Raw genomic sequence first — 18,938 nt, forward strand, 5'->3', positions numbered from 1 at the left:
TAGCTTCTTATTCAGTAAATTCAGTTCCTGTTTGACGTCAACAAAAAAAGCAAGCTATGTCCAGGAGCCACTGTAGATCAATTAGTATAGGAACAGCCAACCCATCCTTCTCCATGAAGGCTTTCACTTCTGCTTTCAACTCAAAAAAATCTCTCCAAGATGTTTCCCCTGCTGAGCCAATGTAAGTCTGAGAAGTTGAGCACATCCTCATATTCTGACTCTATTTCCAGTTAAAAAGCACAGAAGTGTTTTAAGCCTCTGGATCTGATTTGGTTGATGCAATACACAGTATGACAAACATCACATTGTCAAACTTCAGGCATTTGCTGCAAAGAGATAAGGGTTCATGTCTTTTGTGACGACATGAAAATCATGACTTGTAGATGGGAGAAGATGGTAGAGTGAAAAATGGAGACTGCTAGTTGGACGTTTACTACAAGCTGGGAAAGTTGGACATTGTTATTTACTTAGTTTATCATCAGTGATACGTTCCAGCCAACACTGATGTTTCCTTGACTATAGCAGAGGTGGTAGGTCCCCTCTGAGCCCCCAGTCTGACTCAGAAGTGGAAGGAAATCTGACTGGGTTTCCCCATTGGAAGTGTGCTGCCCTCTGTGACATCATCAACGGAACATCTGTGTTGGTTGTTAATCCCAATCAGATTCCTCATGATAACACAAAAAAAAAACATACACAACATGTCTGTGTAGGTTCTCACTTATCCAAAGCTGTTTAAATCAATCCACTGGACTTTAAGTTCAGAACTGAAGAAGCTTCTTGGATGAGAGGTGAAACGTCTTCAACCAGCTTTGGATATCATACACAACATCAAGTGCAGTTCATATAAAACACACCAGCAGCACTAGTATTAAATTTTTACACTGTCCTGCAGGGGGAGGTGAGTGTCAAATCATCTGTTTTTGTCTGGAAATATTTTATTTGTATAGCTATTCATTTACAAGCACACCACATGCATCAAAAGGGAGACCTCAGAGCTTTCTGTCTTCTGACATACAACAGACACACGTATCGATGTTCGTATTCACCAGACGTTCAAAGTAAAATCTCATTCAGACACAAGAACAAAAGAACCACAAAGAGTACAAATATGCAACTAAATACATTTTACATGGAAAATTTAAATTAGACTCACAGTTTGGAAGAAGAGTTGTCATGGGTAAAGAAGACGAAAACATGAGAATAAATCAAGAAAATAAGGTATGCACAACACAAAAGAAGTTTAGTGGCCAAATAGATATTAATTACATAAATACACATTAACATTACTACAGTCAACTGGGATCATTTCAACTTTGAAACAAGAACATTGATTACATGAAAGGCAGTGCAGCTCACCAAAGTAAAAACAGCCAGTTATTAAAGGAGAAATCCATCACTTGTACACTTTTCAATTCATAAATAGGCCGACTCAGCCTGGGAGACCAGCAGGTTGTGCTGTCACAGACCTTGAAGAAACATCTTGGTGATGTCATCAGGTAATTTAAATTATTTCAGATTTGAATGTCAAGACATTCAATAAACACGTAATGCTTTAAGATGGAAAAACTAACTGATCATTACAAAACTAAACTGCGTAAAAAATTCCTATTAATCAATTAAATTTATTAAAGTGAACTTTTAATATATTAATTCTTGAGTCATTCATATATTAAAAGTTCACTTTAATAAATTTAATTGATTAATAGGAATTTTTTACGCAGTTTAGTTTTGTAATGATCAGTTAGTTTTTCCATCTTAAAGCATTACGTGTTTATACTTCTACTTATACTAGTCATTCATGGAGTGTTGGGGTTTTGGCAGTGGACAGGTTGAGTCTATATATATGATGGTGCATTCACTTGTGTGTGAGTTGGTTTAGCGGATGGGGGCCTTCAGAGCAGCATCCACCTCCTCCTCTGGTAGGAGCGTGTGCCACTGGGCCACTGGACGCCTGGGATTGGCCAGCATGTCCGACCAGTGGCGCAGTCCTACACCTGAAGCGCCATAGCCGATCCAACATTTGCCGATGGGGTCGTTGCTGCCCAGCTTGTCGTAGTCGTACACAGTAATCAGCACCTGGACTTTCTGTTGGTGGAGGATGAGTCATTATGAGAACACCTTATTCAATCACATCATGTTTCACATCAAAGCTGAAGGACACATGTTGAGTCTTAAATTCACACACTTAAAGATTAGCAACAACAAGTAGAAGTGAGTGTTAGTGTGTTCCACATGTGGACAAAATTGTTGGTGCCCCTCTCTTAATGAAAGAAAAACCCAAAATGTTCACTGAAGCAACTTGAAACTGACAGAAGAAGTAATAATTCAAAATGTACTGAAAGTTAACCAATGAAAAGCAGACATTGCTTTCGAATTGTAGTTCAACAGAATTATTTTTTTTAAAAAGCTAATAAAACGGGCCTGGACAAAAATGTTCGTACCCCCAGAAAATATGCAAATAATTTGACCACTGGGACTTGATAAACTTATTATCAGCAAAGGCATCTTCAAACTTGTAATCAGTCAGTTTGTCAATTTAAAGGGTGACAAATAGTCACTGTGCTGTTTAGTATCTTGGTGTGTAACACGCTGAACATGGAGCACGGGAAGCGAAGGAGAGAGTTGTTTCAAGAGGTTAGAAAAAAAATGACAGGCATGTTGAAGATAAAGGTCAAAAGACCATCTCCAAGCAGCTTGATGTTCCTGTGACCACAAGATCCACAGGACTGTAGCCAACTTGGCCACAGGAGGAAATTTGATGACAGACTGTAGAAATGGACGATATGGATGGTAACCAGAGTCCAGAACAACCTCCAAAGGTGAACTAATGGTCAAGGTACATCTGTGTTGGATTACACCATATGTCATTGTTTCAGCCAAAGTGGACTTCACAGGAGATGATGAAAGAAGACATAAAAAAGCAAGACTGGAATTTGCCACATTGCATTCTGACTAGCCCCAAAGCAAATATATAGAAATGAAGCATAAGAAGAAAAGAACACTGTCCCTCCAGTGACACACGAAGGAGGCTTGGTTATGTTCTGGAGCTGCTTTGCTGCAACTGGGACAGGGTGTCTTGAATCAGTGCAAGGTACAGATTATCAAGGCAATTTGGAAAGAAATGTGCTGCCTAGTGTCAGAAAGCTTGGCCTCAGTCGCAGGTCATGGGTCTTCCAACAGGACAACGACCCAAAATACACAACAAAAAAACACCCAAGAATGGTGCATAGCAAATTATTGGACAATTCTGAAGGGTCCTTCCATGAGTCCTGATCTTAATCCTATTGAACATCAATGGAAAAAGCTGAAACATGCCATCGAAAGAAGGCACCCATCAAACCTGAGACAACTGGAGCAGTTTGTTCATGAGGAGTCACCATCATTTTTGTCCAGGCCTGTTTCATTAGTTTTTTTTAAAAAAAATTTCTGTTAAGCCACAAATCAGGAGCATTGCTCGACTTTCATTGATTACTTTTCAGTAATTTTTTTATTACTTTGTTTCAGCGACCATTGTAAGGTTTTTCTTTAATTAAGTGAGGGATATGAAGGTAGGGATATGAAGGTAGGTAGGACATGAAGGTAGTTGGTGTGAGAGAAGAGGACACAGAAGACAGGGTTAGATGGAGGCAATTGATTCGCTGCGGCGACCCCTGAAGGGAAAAAGGAAGAAATGAGGGATAGCAACAATTTTATTCACATGCATATGTACGTACCTGGACCTGGGAGAAGGGGATCTCAAAGCTGAAGCTCTCGTTGAAGTAAGGATTCAGAGTGTTTTGTTTGACTGATGTTTTCTTCTTCTTCAGCCTCTTCCCGTTGTGCTGTAGCACCACCTTAACAAAGGGATCTTAGAGAAAAAGGCATAATATTAAAAGAGAGATCAAGAGTCAGAATCAAAACTACATATACCAGTTTCAAGCATTCAAAAATGAGTGTTCACCTGACAGTCCTCCAACATCCATCTTCTTCAGGTTCTTTGCTTCCATGATGTTAACTGTTAGTTTACCGGCCGTGGGGACGTAACGAAGAGAGATACACACATCACCTAGCTTCTCTTGCTGTTAACGACAGAGCATACACATGAAGAACACGATATCATGGTAATTGTTTACCTGTTGTTCTTTATAAATTTCAGAGGACATCAAGAAATAAAATGATGTACCTCCTCTTTCTCCCCTCCAATCAGATCCTTCCACTCGTGTATTGGCTGTCCAAGGTCTATAGAGTTCATGGGAATCTTGATCTCACCAATGAGGTCATGCTTACCAAAACGGTCAAAATCAAACACATGCATCACCAGAGTCTGACCTCCCAACTCAGTATATGGTATCTGGGGGGGGGGGGGGGTAAAAGAGCACATTTAATACTTTGGAGAAAATCAGATGTGACTTAAGATTAGTCTGATGATGCTACTGATAGCTACAGTGTCAGTCCGTTCATTTTAGTTCTGAAATAAAAATTAAACTTTTATATTCACAAATTTCCAGTGGTGGTGGACAGACCTTAAATATGAAGGTCTCGTTGAAGACAGGACAGAGGTTCTTGCGCTGGACTTTGGTCTCAAACTTCTTCTTCTTGTCCGGTAGCATGTAGACTTTGACGTAAGGATCTGATGTCCCACCCATGTCCATGGCTGCAAGGTCCTGAGCCTGTAGGATACCAACTATCAGCTGGAGAAGGAAGGGGAGATGAGTTAGTCCAAATGACCATCATATGTGCATCATTAATTTATCACTTTGGTTTTTGGAAGGTTGATAACAAGGTTGGCTCTTCCCACTTGCCATTGCTTAAAAAAAAAACCTTGAGCTAGCTGTGGTATAAGGAGTTTAATTTTCACAGTCCTCTATGGGACTGTGGGGTAATGTGTTCCTGCACCCTCTTCTCAGTCTCTACTTACCCTGACTGAAGAGGTACACTTTATATCTGGATCATATATTTGGATCATAATCTTCACTTTAGTGACTTACGATGTCAGTCGTAAGTCATAAGTCACACACATACTTGTGTCTTCATGCATTATAAAAGTGCACAACTATATTCATTCAGTGCTGATCACTACATATACAAAGAGTATTTTGTAAATTTACTGCTAGCTTTGCTAAGGTGCTGCCCTACAGTGCGTTGGTTAGTGTTGTATTTTTTCCATGAAAACCTTGCTTCAGCTTGTCTCTTTCTTATTTTGGGCTGCCAATGTGAAGATTTATGATCATCTTTTAATCTCTTATGTGAAGTAAGGGCTCAATGCCAAAAGTATCATTGGTGTGTCCATCAATACATCACAATGCAATGAGGGAGAACACAATGAATATTTGCAGGATCTGCCAGCATGTATGTATGTATGTACCTGATTTTCAGTGAAGTTATAGTCCAGTGTGTACTCCAGTCTGCCCAGATTCTCCTTCTCTTCCTCCTCCTTCCCTTCATCACCTTCCTGGAAGAGACACATGGTTAAGATGGTCAAATAATTTAAAAACATATCACAAAACAAATCTAAAACTGCTGATATTATGTCTTAGTTGTGGAAAATATGGTGTGAAGCATTAAGAGCCATTTATACATGTGTTGTTACATATTTTACCTGTAAGAGAAAACTGTAGTTCCTGCAATTTGAATATTATATTTTGCTACATGATTATTTGTGATAAAATTCTCATGACAAACTGTCATTTCATCCAGTTTCAGGCTGGATAAAAGCCAAACATCTGTGACCCATCCAGAAGCAGTTACAATCAGTGTTACTGTTAATGCCATCTGTTTTTGAGAGATCTTCTTATTTTGTCTTACCTTCTTCTCCTCTCCCTCCTCTCCCTCCTTCTCCTTCTTCCTGCGCCCACGTCCTGCCTTCCTCTCACGGGCCTTCTTAGGCTTTTTGGTCTTGTTGATGCACTTCTTATAGATGCAGAATCCCATACAGGCAATAAGGGCGAGGACCACAACTGTAATGGCACCTATGGCCCACATGGGCACTGGAGAAAGGATGAAGAATGGTGAGTTTGTGGTGTGTAGTTTGGTAGGAAGAAGTGCTGATGTTATCTGGGTGAGGTAGTAACACACTTTATTGTCCCTTTTAGGGAAATTATCTTGTCACTCTTACAATTGAACATGCATTTACGGTATATATGTTTGTGCAGGCCCCTGAAACAAACAGACACACAAACACCAGGAGTTTGTAAAAACATGCCATTAACACACAGTGAGAGGCAGAGTGATGGGCAGGAACTTCTGGGTGCGCCAAAGTGAGCAGCTTGTGGGGGGACGATGCTGACGAATGTAATTTCCCCCAGGGGATCAATAAAGTATAGCTCCTTCTTCTTCTTCTTCTTCTTTGTTCAAGTGCGCCTCAGCAGTGCTTGAGAGGTGAGCTGACACCTCCCACCATCAGCTCACACTGGGATGGCTGGTCGGGAGCGGGAATCGAACCACCGATCTTGGATCATTGGACGACCCGCTCTACTGCCTGAGCTACCGCCTGAGCCAGCTGTTTCATACCGAGAGGAACTGGTATAAAACCAGTGCCATGTACAAACCATCAATGGTTGTTCAATATTCCATTAGCCATGATAGCATCAAGGCTTAATTAAGTCCTGTGACAGTATCATATAAGCTGGTATCATATAATGGATTGATGGATGGATGGATGGATGGATGGATGGATGGATGGATGGATGGATAGATGGATTGATCGATGGATGGAAGGTTGGATGTGAGGCACATTTTCACTATCTGAGCATCACATGGGGGTTAATATGTATGAAAACAGGGAAATGGGGGGAAAAAAACAGAAGATTTTGGACTTACAGCCGAGTTTATGATCTTGAAGGGAGGAGCAGAGTGGACACATGAGGAGATGACAGAGCACATAAGGAAGAGGTGAAACATAAAAGATGTAAAAATGAGAGGACAGAATGGTAATGATAGGATGTTGATACTATAAACTTCTTAATCAACAAAAAGAAACAGGAACTTTTTTATTAGATGAAGATAAGATGTATTTCTGCATAGATGTGTGCTCACTTGGCAGGTGTGTGAGCTCATTGAAGAACTTGTTCTTCATGCTGTTGAACTGGTGGTTGGAGTGGTGTGACGGGGGTTGAACGGGTGGAGGCTCCTTCTCCCTTTCCTCCTCCTCGGCCGCCCTGCGGACCCGCGTCATCGCCGTGCTGACCAGCCGCATCGCCGCTGTGACAAGGACAAAGAAGAGCAGAATGGTTGGCAGCTTGGAAGTCACATCAGGAGACATTTAAACTCTGAAGCCCTGCAGCTCACAGCAGCTCTCTGTTCAAAATTCATTGTACATTCACTTTTGCAAGCATTGCAGAAACCTATCCTCATCAAGGGCAAAGCATTCTTTCATTTATCAGGGTTTTATTGAAACAGAAGTAGACATGTTTCCAGAAATGTACAGGAAATCACGTCATCATTTCACGCATAATAGTTGGCTAAATTAAATAGAAGAGCAAAAAATTATCACCTTAGTTTTTTTTCTTAAATTTACATAGTTGCTTTTTTATTCATACATTCATCTTCTTGAGGATAAGACGATCACAATTAAGCTGGCGTTTCATCTAGGGTTTACCTTAACTCTCGCCCATAACAAGGTTAAGAAATATTTTATGATTTACTTTTTTACTCTTACATCTACGTACATGTGCACTTTAAACCATTAACTAGTCAAATTATTATGTATTTGCGTAATCTGTTGGATGATGAGAACCTACACAGACAAATATTGATGCAAAAATGACAGAATTAAGGATTTTACTGCACTACAAAGGCAAAGAGCAGTATCTGTAATCTTCATGAAAAACTATTTTTTTGATCAATTGATTTCATCCTGATGTTACATTTTTTCTTATATGTAAATTTATCCTTTCAGCTGATTTATTTGTCCTGCTTCTGTTTGTTTCCTCCTCCTTTGCTGCTCACTGCTGTTCCCTCTTTAACTAAAATTCTAAATGGAATTCAGCCATCTTTTATCATTCCAATTTGTTCATTTTCTATTTTGTGTCAACAGGAATTTACATTTCCAATCCCCACATTCAAACATCTTCATGTCCGTTTTATTTTTCGCTGACGCATATTGTGACTTTCCTTCAGTGTGACACTAGCATGTAAAGGTGTATGGATTGTAGATTAATAGGCTTCGTTTATCCTCTCTTATAAATCTGCCGATAACCTGGAATGAAGCGAAGAAAAAAATTATTCCAAAGTAATTTTGTGCCCTTGTGAGGGTCCAGTGCACACTCACACAATGACATTTAAACACAACCAGGCCTCAGCCACGACACACACTCAGTGGCTGTGTGACGATATAACAAGATTAATTGCCAAAGGTAATCCTTAAATCCATCGGCTTAAACAAATTAAGGACAGTTTGCCTGATGGGCCGCCTCCCCTTTCTCATCCCATCCCTCTGTCACACTTCCTCCAGTCCTCTACTGTCTGTCTCTCATGTCTCATGACATCCATAGAAAAACACATAAACAAACATACTAGATTTGCGAACTGGAGACTGATCTCTAAGTGCCAGGCTGCATTTTATTAACACTTTCATTTCCTCGAATTGAAGCACAGGATTAGAGAGTGAATTGTGTGTGTGTGTGTGTGTGTCACGGCCTGTCTACATATAAACATTATGTGTGTGAAACATGCAGACTATCAGGGGAAAAACTAAGGTACTTATTAAAGCACATTTCTTCTTCTTCTTCTTCATCCTCTTCATGATATTTTACTGATTGTTTTTATGAATGTAAAAACAAATAACTTGGAATTAACAAAAATGTCTTTGCTCTCTTTGCTTTATTTGTGGTAAGGAAGGCAACGAATGTTTGATTAATAAGCAATGGACATACCACTAAACATTGAACAATGTTGAACTTCGACAGTTGTCAGGGATCTTAAAATAAATCTATCTTCATCTTCTTCTACTTCTTCTCCTTCTCCTTCTCCTTCTCCATCTGACCAGCAGAGGCGCTGCTTTCCCGCTATAATTCATTCAACGAGTCCTGACTGGGGCGGCACGGTGGCGCAGTGGGTAGCGCTGTCGCCACACAACGTGGCGGTTTCGGGTTCGAGTTCCGCTCTGTGTGGAGTTTGCATGCTCTCCCCGTGTCTGCGTGGGTTCTCTCCGGGTTCTCCGACTTCCTCCCACCTCCAAAAGCATTCGCTCCAGGTTGATTGGCCGGTCCCAAATTGCCCATAGGAGTGAGTGTGTGCGTGGTTGTCTGTCTTTGTGTGTGGCTCCGCGGTGCACTGGTGTCGTGCCCGGAGTGTCCAACGCCTCACGCCCTATGCCAGCTGGGATAGGCTCCAGTTCCCCGTCACCCGCTGCAGCGGATAAAGCGGCAGAAAATGGATGGATGGATGGTTCCTGACTAGCATGAGGACCTGGTGTGGCGGCCCACGGTGCAGGCAGTACTGGCCCAGTGCTGACGTCTGGGACTAGATCGCTTGCTGTTTTTAATGGACCTGAGAAACGACAGACTGAAAGATCTTTTGTCCCAGAGGAGACCACAAGATTTTAAATCACTCCATTGGTTTTTAAAGGAACCTGTTAACAGAGGAGGATTTTTCAATGTAAGATCTATTGCAGGAGCATCAATGGAATCCAAATTCATCACGGCTAAAATCTCCAACGTTGAATGCGTGGTGGAGATCTGTGGGACCCACCCTGTCTGACGTTGCTGCTCTGTCCTCGGCTGTGGGTGTGACCTCAGTGAGGCTCATCGGAAGACTGTTGAGGAGCTGGAAGAGCCGACTCACCCCACAGCAACTGACTTTGATAGATTTGTATTGTACAGGTCTTTTAAACCCAAATCATACTGATCCTTTCCCCGAAGAGTTTGTCTCTTTGCTCCAACGACTCTGTGTCAGACCCGATCAGCCTCAGTAATGGGAAAACATGTATAAATTGATGGTAATGATTTTAAACAATGATAAACTTAAAGATCGGGATGACAAAACATGGAGGTTTCACTGTGGTCTGGCAATGGGTGTGAGCCCTTCATGGGAGTCTTTCTACAAGCCGCCGTTAACAAAGAAGGTTGGGGATCTCCAATGGAGGATTTCATATGGCGTATATTGTATTATATGTAAAAGTTGTCATTTACCTCAAGGGTTTGTGACACAACCATTAGCTTTAGCACAGCATGAGACTAGAAACACCAAGACTACTGTGAAAATGTGCGAATAAAAACACACTATTCACATTCTTAAACTCACTAAACACCCGTTAGGTAAGGAGTGACTCAGATTCTGGTACTGTTGCATTGGACTTTTGCTCTGTTTACCTGTGCTCAGCTAAACTAACTGGAGGCTCATCCTTCTGGTTGAACTCATAATTCACACTTTTTCTCTCGAAGCTGCAGATTATTTCCAAAAGAGCTGAAAACTGATTTCTAAATTACAGTTTAAATGAATTAAAATGAAAATAGAGATTTATTTGAGTCCAGAGCACATCTGTACTCAAGTACATTTAAGCCATAGATGATCTGGATTTGCCATTTCATTTGTGATAACTTGTAGAATCCGCTGCTTGTATTTTTCTCTATTTTTTTTTAAATGTTTGTGTTAATTTCCAACTTTACAAAAGCCCCAAACACCTCCAACAATTTCCAATGCCAATGTCGATTCCCAGTGTAAGCATTGTGAGGTCACGGTTTCATGAGACACACAATCAGAGACATCATATGCTCTGTCAGAGTAAATACCTGTAGTGTTGTGGAGGTGACTGCATGTGAACACAGTCTGGAAATAGAACTGCATTAGCATCCTATAATCCAATTAACTAATCTTCTCTCAACTATAGAAAAACACCTCCTCTGCGCATAAAATAAAATGTTTTTCCTTGTCACTCACATATTATCCAATTAAAAAAGAATGTCACATACACAGCATTAAGTTATAAAATCCAGTAAATGAACAGCAACTTTGCCCCACGAGTGAGAATTGCTGCATCTTATTTAGAGCATGGCTGAAACACATGGTGACAAAAAAAAAATAAAATAAACTGCAACTGAAATGAGCTGTTGATGGATATATACAGTAGAAACTTCATTATAATAAGATTCATTATAAAGTTAATTTTAAAGTGAATGCGCAAGTTTTTTTGATGACAAGTTTGAAAAAGCAGAAAGAACAGCTTTCTTTTCTATTTTATTTTATTTGTACGCGAAACCCTTCGACTTTTCTGAAGGTTAGAGTGAGAAATCTGTAAATAACTGGGTTTAGCTGTAACGGATAAAATCATGGCTGTAATTCAAAGTAAAAACAGAACTCACCCCTTTTGGTGTCAGGCCTTCTTGGATTTTTGACTTTTAAGGATTTTAATTTATTTTATACTTGTACATCTGAATGTCCTCTGGATGAATCCACCACCACTGACTGATGAGGACTCCGTGTCAAAATCTCCCCTCTTGCTCTCCCTTCCCCTCCCCCATTCTGTGCTAATCTCCACAATATCCCTTCTCTCGACTTACCGTCCGCTGTCAGCTCTACTGCTAACAGCCAACTAGTCCAACAGTGAAACAGGAAATCATTTTATTCCACAATCCTGACATAAAGTTCAAGTATGACAGTGACATTGGTGAACCGGTAGTGAATTACAGACTCACTATGAGAGACAGGATCATTTGACTACACTTTGTGGTTCATGTTAAATGGAATTATCAGATCTGAAAACTCAGCAATCATCAATATAATTATTTGTTTCACTTACAATACTGGGGTACAACCAGCCGTCCCCATAGAGGAATGTCAAACTTCAATAAATAAGATGAAGTCATGTGAGAGATGCACAAATGTTTATTAAGATTAAACAGATCAGAAATATTTTGTCACAATTGTTGAAAACACCACACAGGTAGAAGCTCTCAGGAACCTAGATGATCCTCACGTGACACCAGAAAGAGCCCCAACACAACATGAGCATTTCCAACCTCAGACTGAACAGATTGGATAGAGAAGGATTGATTGACAGCTGGACGAGAAGCAGGCTCAGAATTTAAATTATGTTTTGCCACATTTACACTTGGAGTTAGCTCTTGCCTCCCAGGGAATGCTTGTCAAATAAGTATTCAGCCATCTTGTTGTTGGGGGCGTCCATACGTCTGAGGTTGGTGATGTAGTCTCCCAGCTTCTTGATGGCCTCCACCGGCTCATTCAGGTAGTGGGTTTCCAGGAAGTCACACAGCTGAGGATAACAATATTGGTTTGGTTGGTAAGCATGATTTAAGGTCACGCTCGGACCACATTTCAAAATCAGAGGACTTATGTCAGGATCCTGGTGTTCAGTAGCTAATTTGTGGAGCTCCAACACAACCTGATGTTCTTCTCCAGCTGCAGGGCATTCTGCATGGCTTCCAGCCCGCTCCCCCACTCTTGTCTCGTTGGCTTCTACATGTAACCCCCCACCCTCACCCCACAAGACTGATTACTCATGGCAACAAAAGTGTGACTCAGTAGCACTCTGGTCAACCATCACTTCACCTTAGAACTAAACATTAGCTCTGATATCTGATGAGAAGAAAAACTGAATCTGAATGACCTTTTCCCACGCTCTTATCGACTGTTTAAAGCACTTTTGTGTCTCACTAAAGTCGGGTACCTTAAGTGGGATATGAAATCCCTACAATTTAGAAAAACCAAGGAGACACAGCAGCAGATAAATGAAAGACTGAGGAGGATGTATTTACAATCTGAATGAAATCCAGAGGAGATCAAACAATTAATGAACATCAGAACAGAACATCAGAACATCTGGCCAAGACCGCTCAGATCGCTCAGACCAAAAGCATACTCCAGGCTCCAGAGACAGCTGCAAACCAGATGTGGCAGTGGACAGCCACCAAGACTGCTTCTAAGACTGTTCCAGCGCCGGTCCCAGAGTCTGTTCTAGTGCCGGCTTCCACACCTGCTCCCGAACCTACTCCCAGCCTGCTCTCATGTCCGAGCCCCGGCCTGCTCCTGAGTCCAAGGCCCGGTTTGCTACAGAGTCTGAGCCCCGGCCTGTTCCCGATTCTGTTCCTGAACCCCAGTCTGTCCCCGTGCCTGGACCTCAGCTGGTTCCTGAATCTGTTCCCAAGCTGGAATTCCATTCTTGGGACGTCTGGGGCTGTCCCTTGGCGGGGGGTACTGTCATGGTTCGGTGTTTGTGCCATGTCACTCTGCCAGGGTGTGATGGGGGGGAGACCGAAGTTATGGACAATGTCTGGTCTCCATACCTGTTCCTCATCTCAACACCTGTGCCCAAAAAGCCTGAGGCTTTTAAGACGGCTTCTCTTTTGGTTTGGAGCCAGATTGTTTTGTAACTCTGCCTACATGTCTAGTTTGTTGGACTTCTACAGTTTTCTTGTGTTTCCTGGATTTTTAATTTTTTGGTTAAACTATGAGTGAGAGATTCTCCACTGGTGTTCTGTATATGGGTCCTAACCCTATCCATAACATCCTGAACTGTTTGTGAGGAAGAAAAAAGAAAAACTTTTGCAAGGCTCTGACAAAGTTGAGGGTATTGAGGGCAGTATGAATGGTTGCTCTGATAGCGTTAACGATAGGGTGCTGCTCCTGCTGTCCTACTGTAATGAGAAGGAATTTGTCATGCCATGACATGTCATGTCATGTTCTGTTTTGTGGATGACACATTTGTGGTCGGGGAAGTACGGCAGAATTTCCCTTGACTTCCTCCATTCTTGTGCATAGCGACTTCTTTTTTACCTTTCTCGATTCCTTTTTTTTTTCCCCTTTCATGCTCTCCTGTCTCGTGAAGCAATGTGTAAAGTTGTGTCATATGTTTGTTAGGTTGAACTCGCTACGATTGTTAAATGGGCTTAAAACGTCCTATAAATGTCTTGTTTCCAACTATACATTACAAAATTTCTGTACTGATGCTATCAACTTTTACAAGTATGTAGAGTTCTAAAAAAATTTGGCCAAACCAAACTTGTTTTCTTTTCAGTCATATTTATTGTTGATGTTCTACTTCTACTCCAGGTCAATAATCTAATCTTTAGGGATACAGTGCACCCTTCGCGCGTCCACGCTCGCGACTTCACCTCATGTGGATTTTTGGTAGGCAGTCACATGATACCATATGCACATTCTATTGGCTGACGGCATCCAGAAGTGCGCTCCGTTCCATGAGTCTCGGACTTGCGTGAGACACAAAAGTGCTTTAAACAGTCAATAAGAGTGTGGGAAAAGGTAATACAGTTGGTTTAATGTCAGTACGGGGAGGGGTCATAAACGTTTAAATTACCGTAAATAATAAGATAAATAGTTTGTCACTCGCAAAATTCGTTAATCACGTGTGGTTTCTGGAACACATTAACCGCGAGGAACGAGGGCGCCCTGTAATAGTGTTGAGTATTGAGTTAGATGCAAATATTACTGAAAGACCTGGGATCTTTAACAGTGTGAGACTGCAAATATGGCAGAAAACATGAAGGCCTCCTGCTGGTTCTCAAGATTTCAAAAAGTAATCTGGGAGGAAGAACTTTCAGCTATCAAACCCTTCGTCTCTGGATCGACCTCTCAGTTCAGACTCTCTCAATCTTAAGAGAAGGCTTCACATTTTACTTTTTTATAAAGCCTATAGTTGTCACTGGCCAAGGCTGGTCTGTAGTTAGGCTATCTTTTGTTTTGGTGCTTTCAGCAGACCCTTGTGATAACTAACCCACAGTCCCTTAAGCGTTTACCACAGAGAAACTCATTTCATGGTGATAACACGTAACTCAGTGTCCAAGTGTCAAACATATGGTCCACAGGCCAACACCGGCCCGCAGGATCCTTGGCAAAGAAATTACACTGAAAGTGAGAACAAAAGTATCTGCTAATCAAAATTGTCTGCTGAGAGTTGATCTGCTTTTGTCTCTGACATAATACAGGGTAAGATCCAGAATTCAACAGCTGATGGCAGCAGTGCATCATTTTTATGTCACCCCTGAACTAAAATGAGTTTGACGCCTCTGGCCAGGTGGATCTCAATCACTGCAAAACAAAGTTCGACTGATTTTATTGTTTTCATTTGCTCCAGCTGGGTGTGTGTGCGTGTAGAAAGTTTAATGGAATGGGTTTCCATGGCTGAGCAGCTGCATCAAGCTCTACATCACCAGCTTAATGCAAAGCATTGGATGCAGTGGGGTCAAGCACGCCGCCACCGGACCCTAGAACAGTGGAGTGATGGATCACGCTTCTCCATGTTGTAAACTGATGGAAGTATCTGGGTTTGCTGGTTGCAGGGAGAACAGTACGTGGATGACTACACGAAGGTCAAGTAAAAGGAACCCAATGTTTCAGCATAAAACATTTTTGGACACCTTTGTGGGAACACTTTGGCATCACACAATGCAGATAGTAAACCACCTCTGGCCATTATAGTGGTCTTTATATTTAAATTTTTTTTGAAAATTGTCTTTTATATACTGTATTGCCAATTCACAGAATTATATTTGATATGGTTAATGATTAGCTTAAGGTCCACATTGGTAGAGAACATTAACAAAATGCTCTGAAATGTTACAGGTTGATTATTCAACCAGGGATGGGTTCATTTTGAATAAACAGGATCTATGTGGACAGTCTAGACAGACATGTAATTCCATGCTTAGAGTTTTATAAACATCTGATTCTCATTAGGTCACTAAAACTGAATTGCTAGTTGCTTTTACTCTGGAAACTGTTATCTTGTAGGAAAACAAGTTCTGCCAGTAACATGATCCTCTGAACTGGAATGAGGAAAAGTCCTCACCATGCGAAGAACATTCTAATGACCAAACTTCAATGAAAACTTTAACGTGCGATAAAGTTTCACATGTGGATTACCCCTTTTTCTATGTGTTCACTTCCCCATCTTGTCAAAGCAGAAATGTCTCATTATAGTTACCAGTTTTTTTTTAAAGTGAATGCAAGTCATGTGACAGATGCAGACAGACTACAGAGACCAGCTTAAAATGTTTAATCAGATTAATCAAATATTTTGTCACAACTGTTGAAAACGCCACACAGGTAGAGACTGCTAGGCAACAAAGCCACAACTGAGGAATCCAAATCCTCACATGACAAACAGCCTCAACACAACATGAGCATTTCCAACCTCAGACTGAACAGATTGGATAGAGAAGGATTGATTGACAGCTGGAAGAGAAGCAGGCTCAGAATTTAAATTCTGTGTGCTGCATTTTCACTTGAAGTTAGCTCTTGCCTCCCAGGGAATGCTTGTCAAACAAGTATTCGGCCAGCTTGTTGGTGGAGGCGTCCATGCCGGTGAGGTTGGTGATGTAGTCTCCCAGCTTCTTGATGGCCTCCACCTGCTCATTCAGGTAGTGGGTTTCCAGGAAGTCACACAGCTGAGGATAACAATATTGGTTAGGTAAGCACGATTTAAGCTCACAATCAGACCACATTTAGTGAACTTTTCCAAATCAGACTGGTCAGGACTTACGTGGGGATCCTGGTTTTCAGAAGCCAACTTGTGGAGGTCCAACAGCGCCTGATTGACATTCTTTTCCAGCTGCAGGGCATTCTGCATGGCTTCCAGTCCGCTCCCCCACTCGTCACGCTCCGGCTTCTACAGACAAAGTGAACAAGACTGAACACTCCTGGGAACAAAAGTGTGACTCAGTAGCACTCGTGTCAACCATCACCTCACCTCAGAACTAAACATTAGCTCTGACGTCTGATCAAAAGAAGAACTCAGGTTTGAAAATTAGGACCAGTTCCATCAATCAGCCATTTGTTACTAAAATTGAAGCCCAATTTCAAATGTGACCTTTAACCTCTTCAATCAGGTCAGCTCAGAGACTTATTTGAGGAGGACAGGAGACACTCTGAAGGTAGGATTTGTAACTTTTGTCAAACATTGCTCGAACACGTTTCTTCCAGTCAACTTTCATTTGGGATTAATGCTCTTAAAAGGAATGCCTCATAATCCAAACATTGCCTCCAGCTAATTTTGAACAGTTTAATCACAGCAGTATTTATCTAAATACCAACCTTGACGTCCTGGAGGCGGATGCGTCCACCTCGCTTGTTCTGGAAGGACAGCAGCTTGTCAGCGTGCTCCTTCTCCTCCTCACTGTTCTCCTTGAAGAAATGGGAGAAGCCTGGAAGGGCCACATCATCACGGTCAAAGAAGAAGGCCTGTGAGGGTCAAGAGGGTCAAAACAGTGATTAGAGAACATCACCAGTCATTATTTGGCATGAACTATGCTGATGCTGCTAGACAGTGGTCAGAGACATGAGTCATGACTTCTAGTCGGTTTACATGACTATTGAAATGATGATGACGGGAAACAAATGATCTGCATAAGCATGACGCAGCATTTTATTGGTTGACACACAGAAAGTCAAACATTAAGTCAATAGAGTGATTCCTTTCTGCATTGAGTGACCACTTTTTACTTTATTACTAAACGTGTCCAATATGTATTTTAAACAAAACTGACGTGGGAAGAAAACAATACAAAAGCATATATTTACAAGCATAAATATTTGACAGTAACCCGTAATAAAGGCGTTTCGTCTTACCATAGAGGTGTAGGTGTAAGACGCGAACAGCTCCATGTTGATCATCCGGTTGATGGCGGCCTCGCAGTCGCGGTGGTAGTTCTGACGTATTTGAGAATCCATTTTAGCTGGCGGTTCGTACGCTTTTCTTAACAAAAGAAGTAGAAAAATAAAGCTTTATTTTTGGCAAAATTAAATATTTTCTGAGTCTGGAAGGCAAACGAGTACGGAAAAAAAAACCTACAGGGACGAAAGGTGAAGTTCCGTTCAAACACTGTTGAAGCAAGAACTCCCGAAAATCTTCCCGATGAGAAGAATCAGGGAGACTCGGTGTATTTATACGTCTCAGCAGACCTCGTGATACATGTGACGTCATGCATCTCCGCCAATCCCTGAGCTCAGAGGTGGCACATGACAGAGTACAGTATATGGGTAGCCTGGAATGACTCAGCAAATTTTTTAAAAGTTTTTTTTAAAATTATTTTAAAATCATGGTATTATGTCCAATCATTTATAGAAACTCGAAGCAGCTTTTTTTTTTTTCAGTTCAAGAATCAACAAAGTTTATGTCGCATTGTTATAAAAAATATAAACACTAAAGTCAGTTTTAAATATGTGATTTCTTGAAATGGGAAGGTGGTAAAAAAAAAAAAATCGAAATAAACTTAAATCTAAAAATAAGGGAGAAATTCAAGATGAATCCATATATGAAAAAACATTCATTTGTTACTGAAAGCATGTATAGAAAATCTGTACAATTTCCTGCTTGGCCCAAAACAGGACAAACAAGTACTTCAAGCTACGAATGACAAACATGGACTTGTTTAACCTAACCTTTGATAAGCTCGTACTAGGATGTTCAACACTTCTACAGTTCTGATATAAAATCTGTTAAACTTTAGCCTGCATATTTACATTTACAAGATGCACAATGGCATTCAAAACTGTTATTACATTATTGCAGCACTTCTGCAAAACGACGCAATTTTGTGAACTTCATAAAATGTGTTTAAAATCTTAGTCCTAATGCCATGAAGGAATATGAATTCATTCATTACATTCATATTTTTTTTTGAAAATGAAATCTTCAGCCACTTAATCCAAAACTGGGTCACAGGTTTATGCTGGAGCTTATCTGACATTGGGCGGAAAGTGGGGTACACCCTGGACAAGTTTCCAGTTCACTGCAGGGTCACGTAGAGACAAACGGTCGATTTAGAGTGGATACATTTATTTGATGGTGATAGAAAGCCGAAGAACCTGGAGAAACATACGCAGACATGGCAAGAGCTTACAAATGGAAGGAATCAAATGGAACCCAGGATTTCATGTTGCTGAAATACGACTGCCGGTGAAGATGTAATAAATGTCCCTAAAATGTCTAAAACTATTTAAAAGGTCACCTAACAGATATTTTAGATAGCTTGGATAAAGTAGCC

At 41.0% G+C, this 18,938-nt stretch overlaps 2 protein-coding genes across 2 annotated transcripts; both read right to left on the reverse strand.

Annotated features, from left to right (window-relative positions):
• Positions 1 to 1,705: 1,705 nt before the first annotated feature.
• Positions 1,706 to 11,421, reverse strand: syt5a (synaptotagmin Va). Its single transcript, XM_068336860.1, has 10 exons — positions 11,280 to 11,421; positions 7,015 to 7,179; positions 6,799 to 6,813; positions 5,785 to 5,966; positions 5,345 to 5,431; positions 4,503 to 4,670; positions 4,163 to 4,330; positions 3,941 to 4,058; positions 3,714 to 3,847; positions 1,706 to 2,085 (listed from the first exon to the last, which is right to left on the reverse strand). Exons 2-10 carry the CDS (start codon positions 7,172 to 7,174, stop codon positions 1,876 to 1,878), a joined length of 1,242 nt encoding a protein of 413 aa, XP_068192961.1. The 5' UTR covers positions 7,175 to 7,179; positions 11,280 to 11,421; the 3' UTR covers positions 1,706 to 1,875.
• Positions 11,422 to 15,934: 4,513 nt separating this feature from the next.
• Positions 15,935 to 17,885, reverse strand: LOC137610021 (ferritin, middle subunit). The gene is made up of 5 exons (XM_068337422.1): positions 17,744 to 17,885; positions 17,521 to 17,647; positions 16,987 to 17,133; positions 16,436 to 16,561; positions 15,935 to 16,340 (listed from the first exon to the last, which is right to left on the reverse strand). The coding sequence occupies exons 2-5, from the start codon at positions 17,620 to 17,622 to the stop codon at positions 16,185 to 16,187; spliced, it is 531 nt and encodes a 176-aa protein (XP_068193523.1). The 5' UTR covers positions 17,623 to 17,647; positions 17,744 to 17,885; the 3' UTR covers positions 15,935 to 16,184.
• Between the last annotated feature and the right edge of the window lie 1,053 nt (positions 17,886 to 18,938).

This window comes from Antennarius striatus, chromosome 16, assembly GCF_040054535.1.
Source record: "Antennarius striatus isolate MH-2024 chromosome 16, ASM4005453v1, whole genome shotgun sequence".
Lineage (NCBI taxonomy): Eukaryota > Metazoa > Chordata > Actinopteri > Lophiiformes > Antennariidae > Antennarius > Antennarius striatus.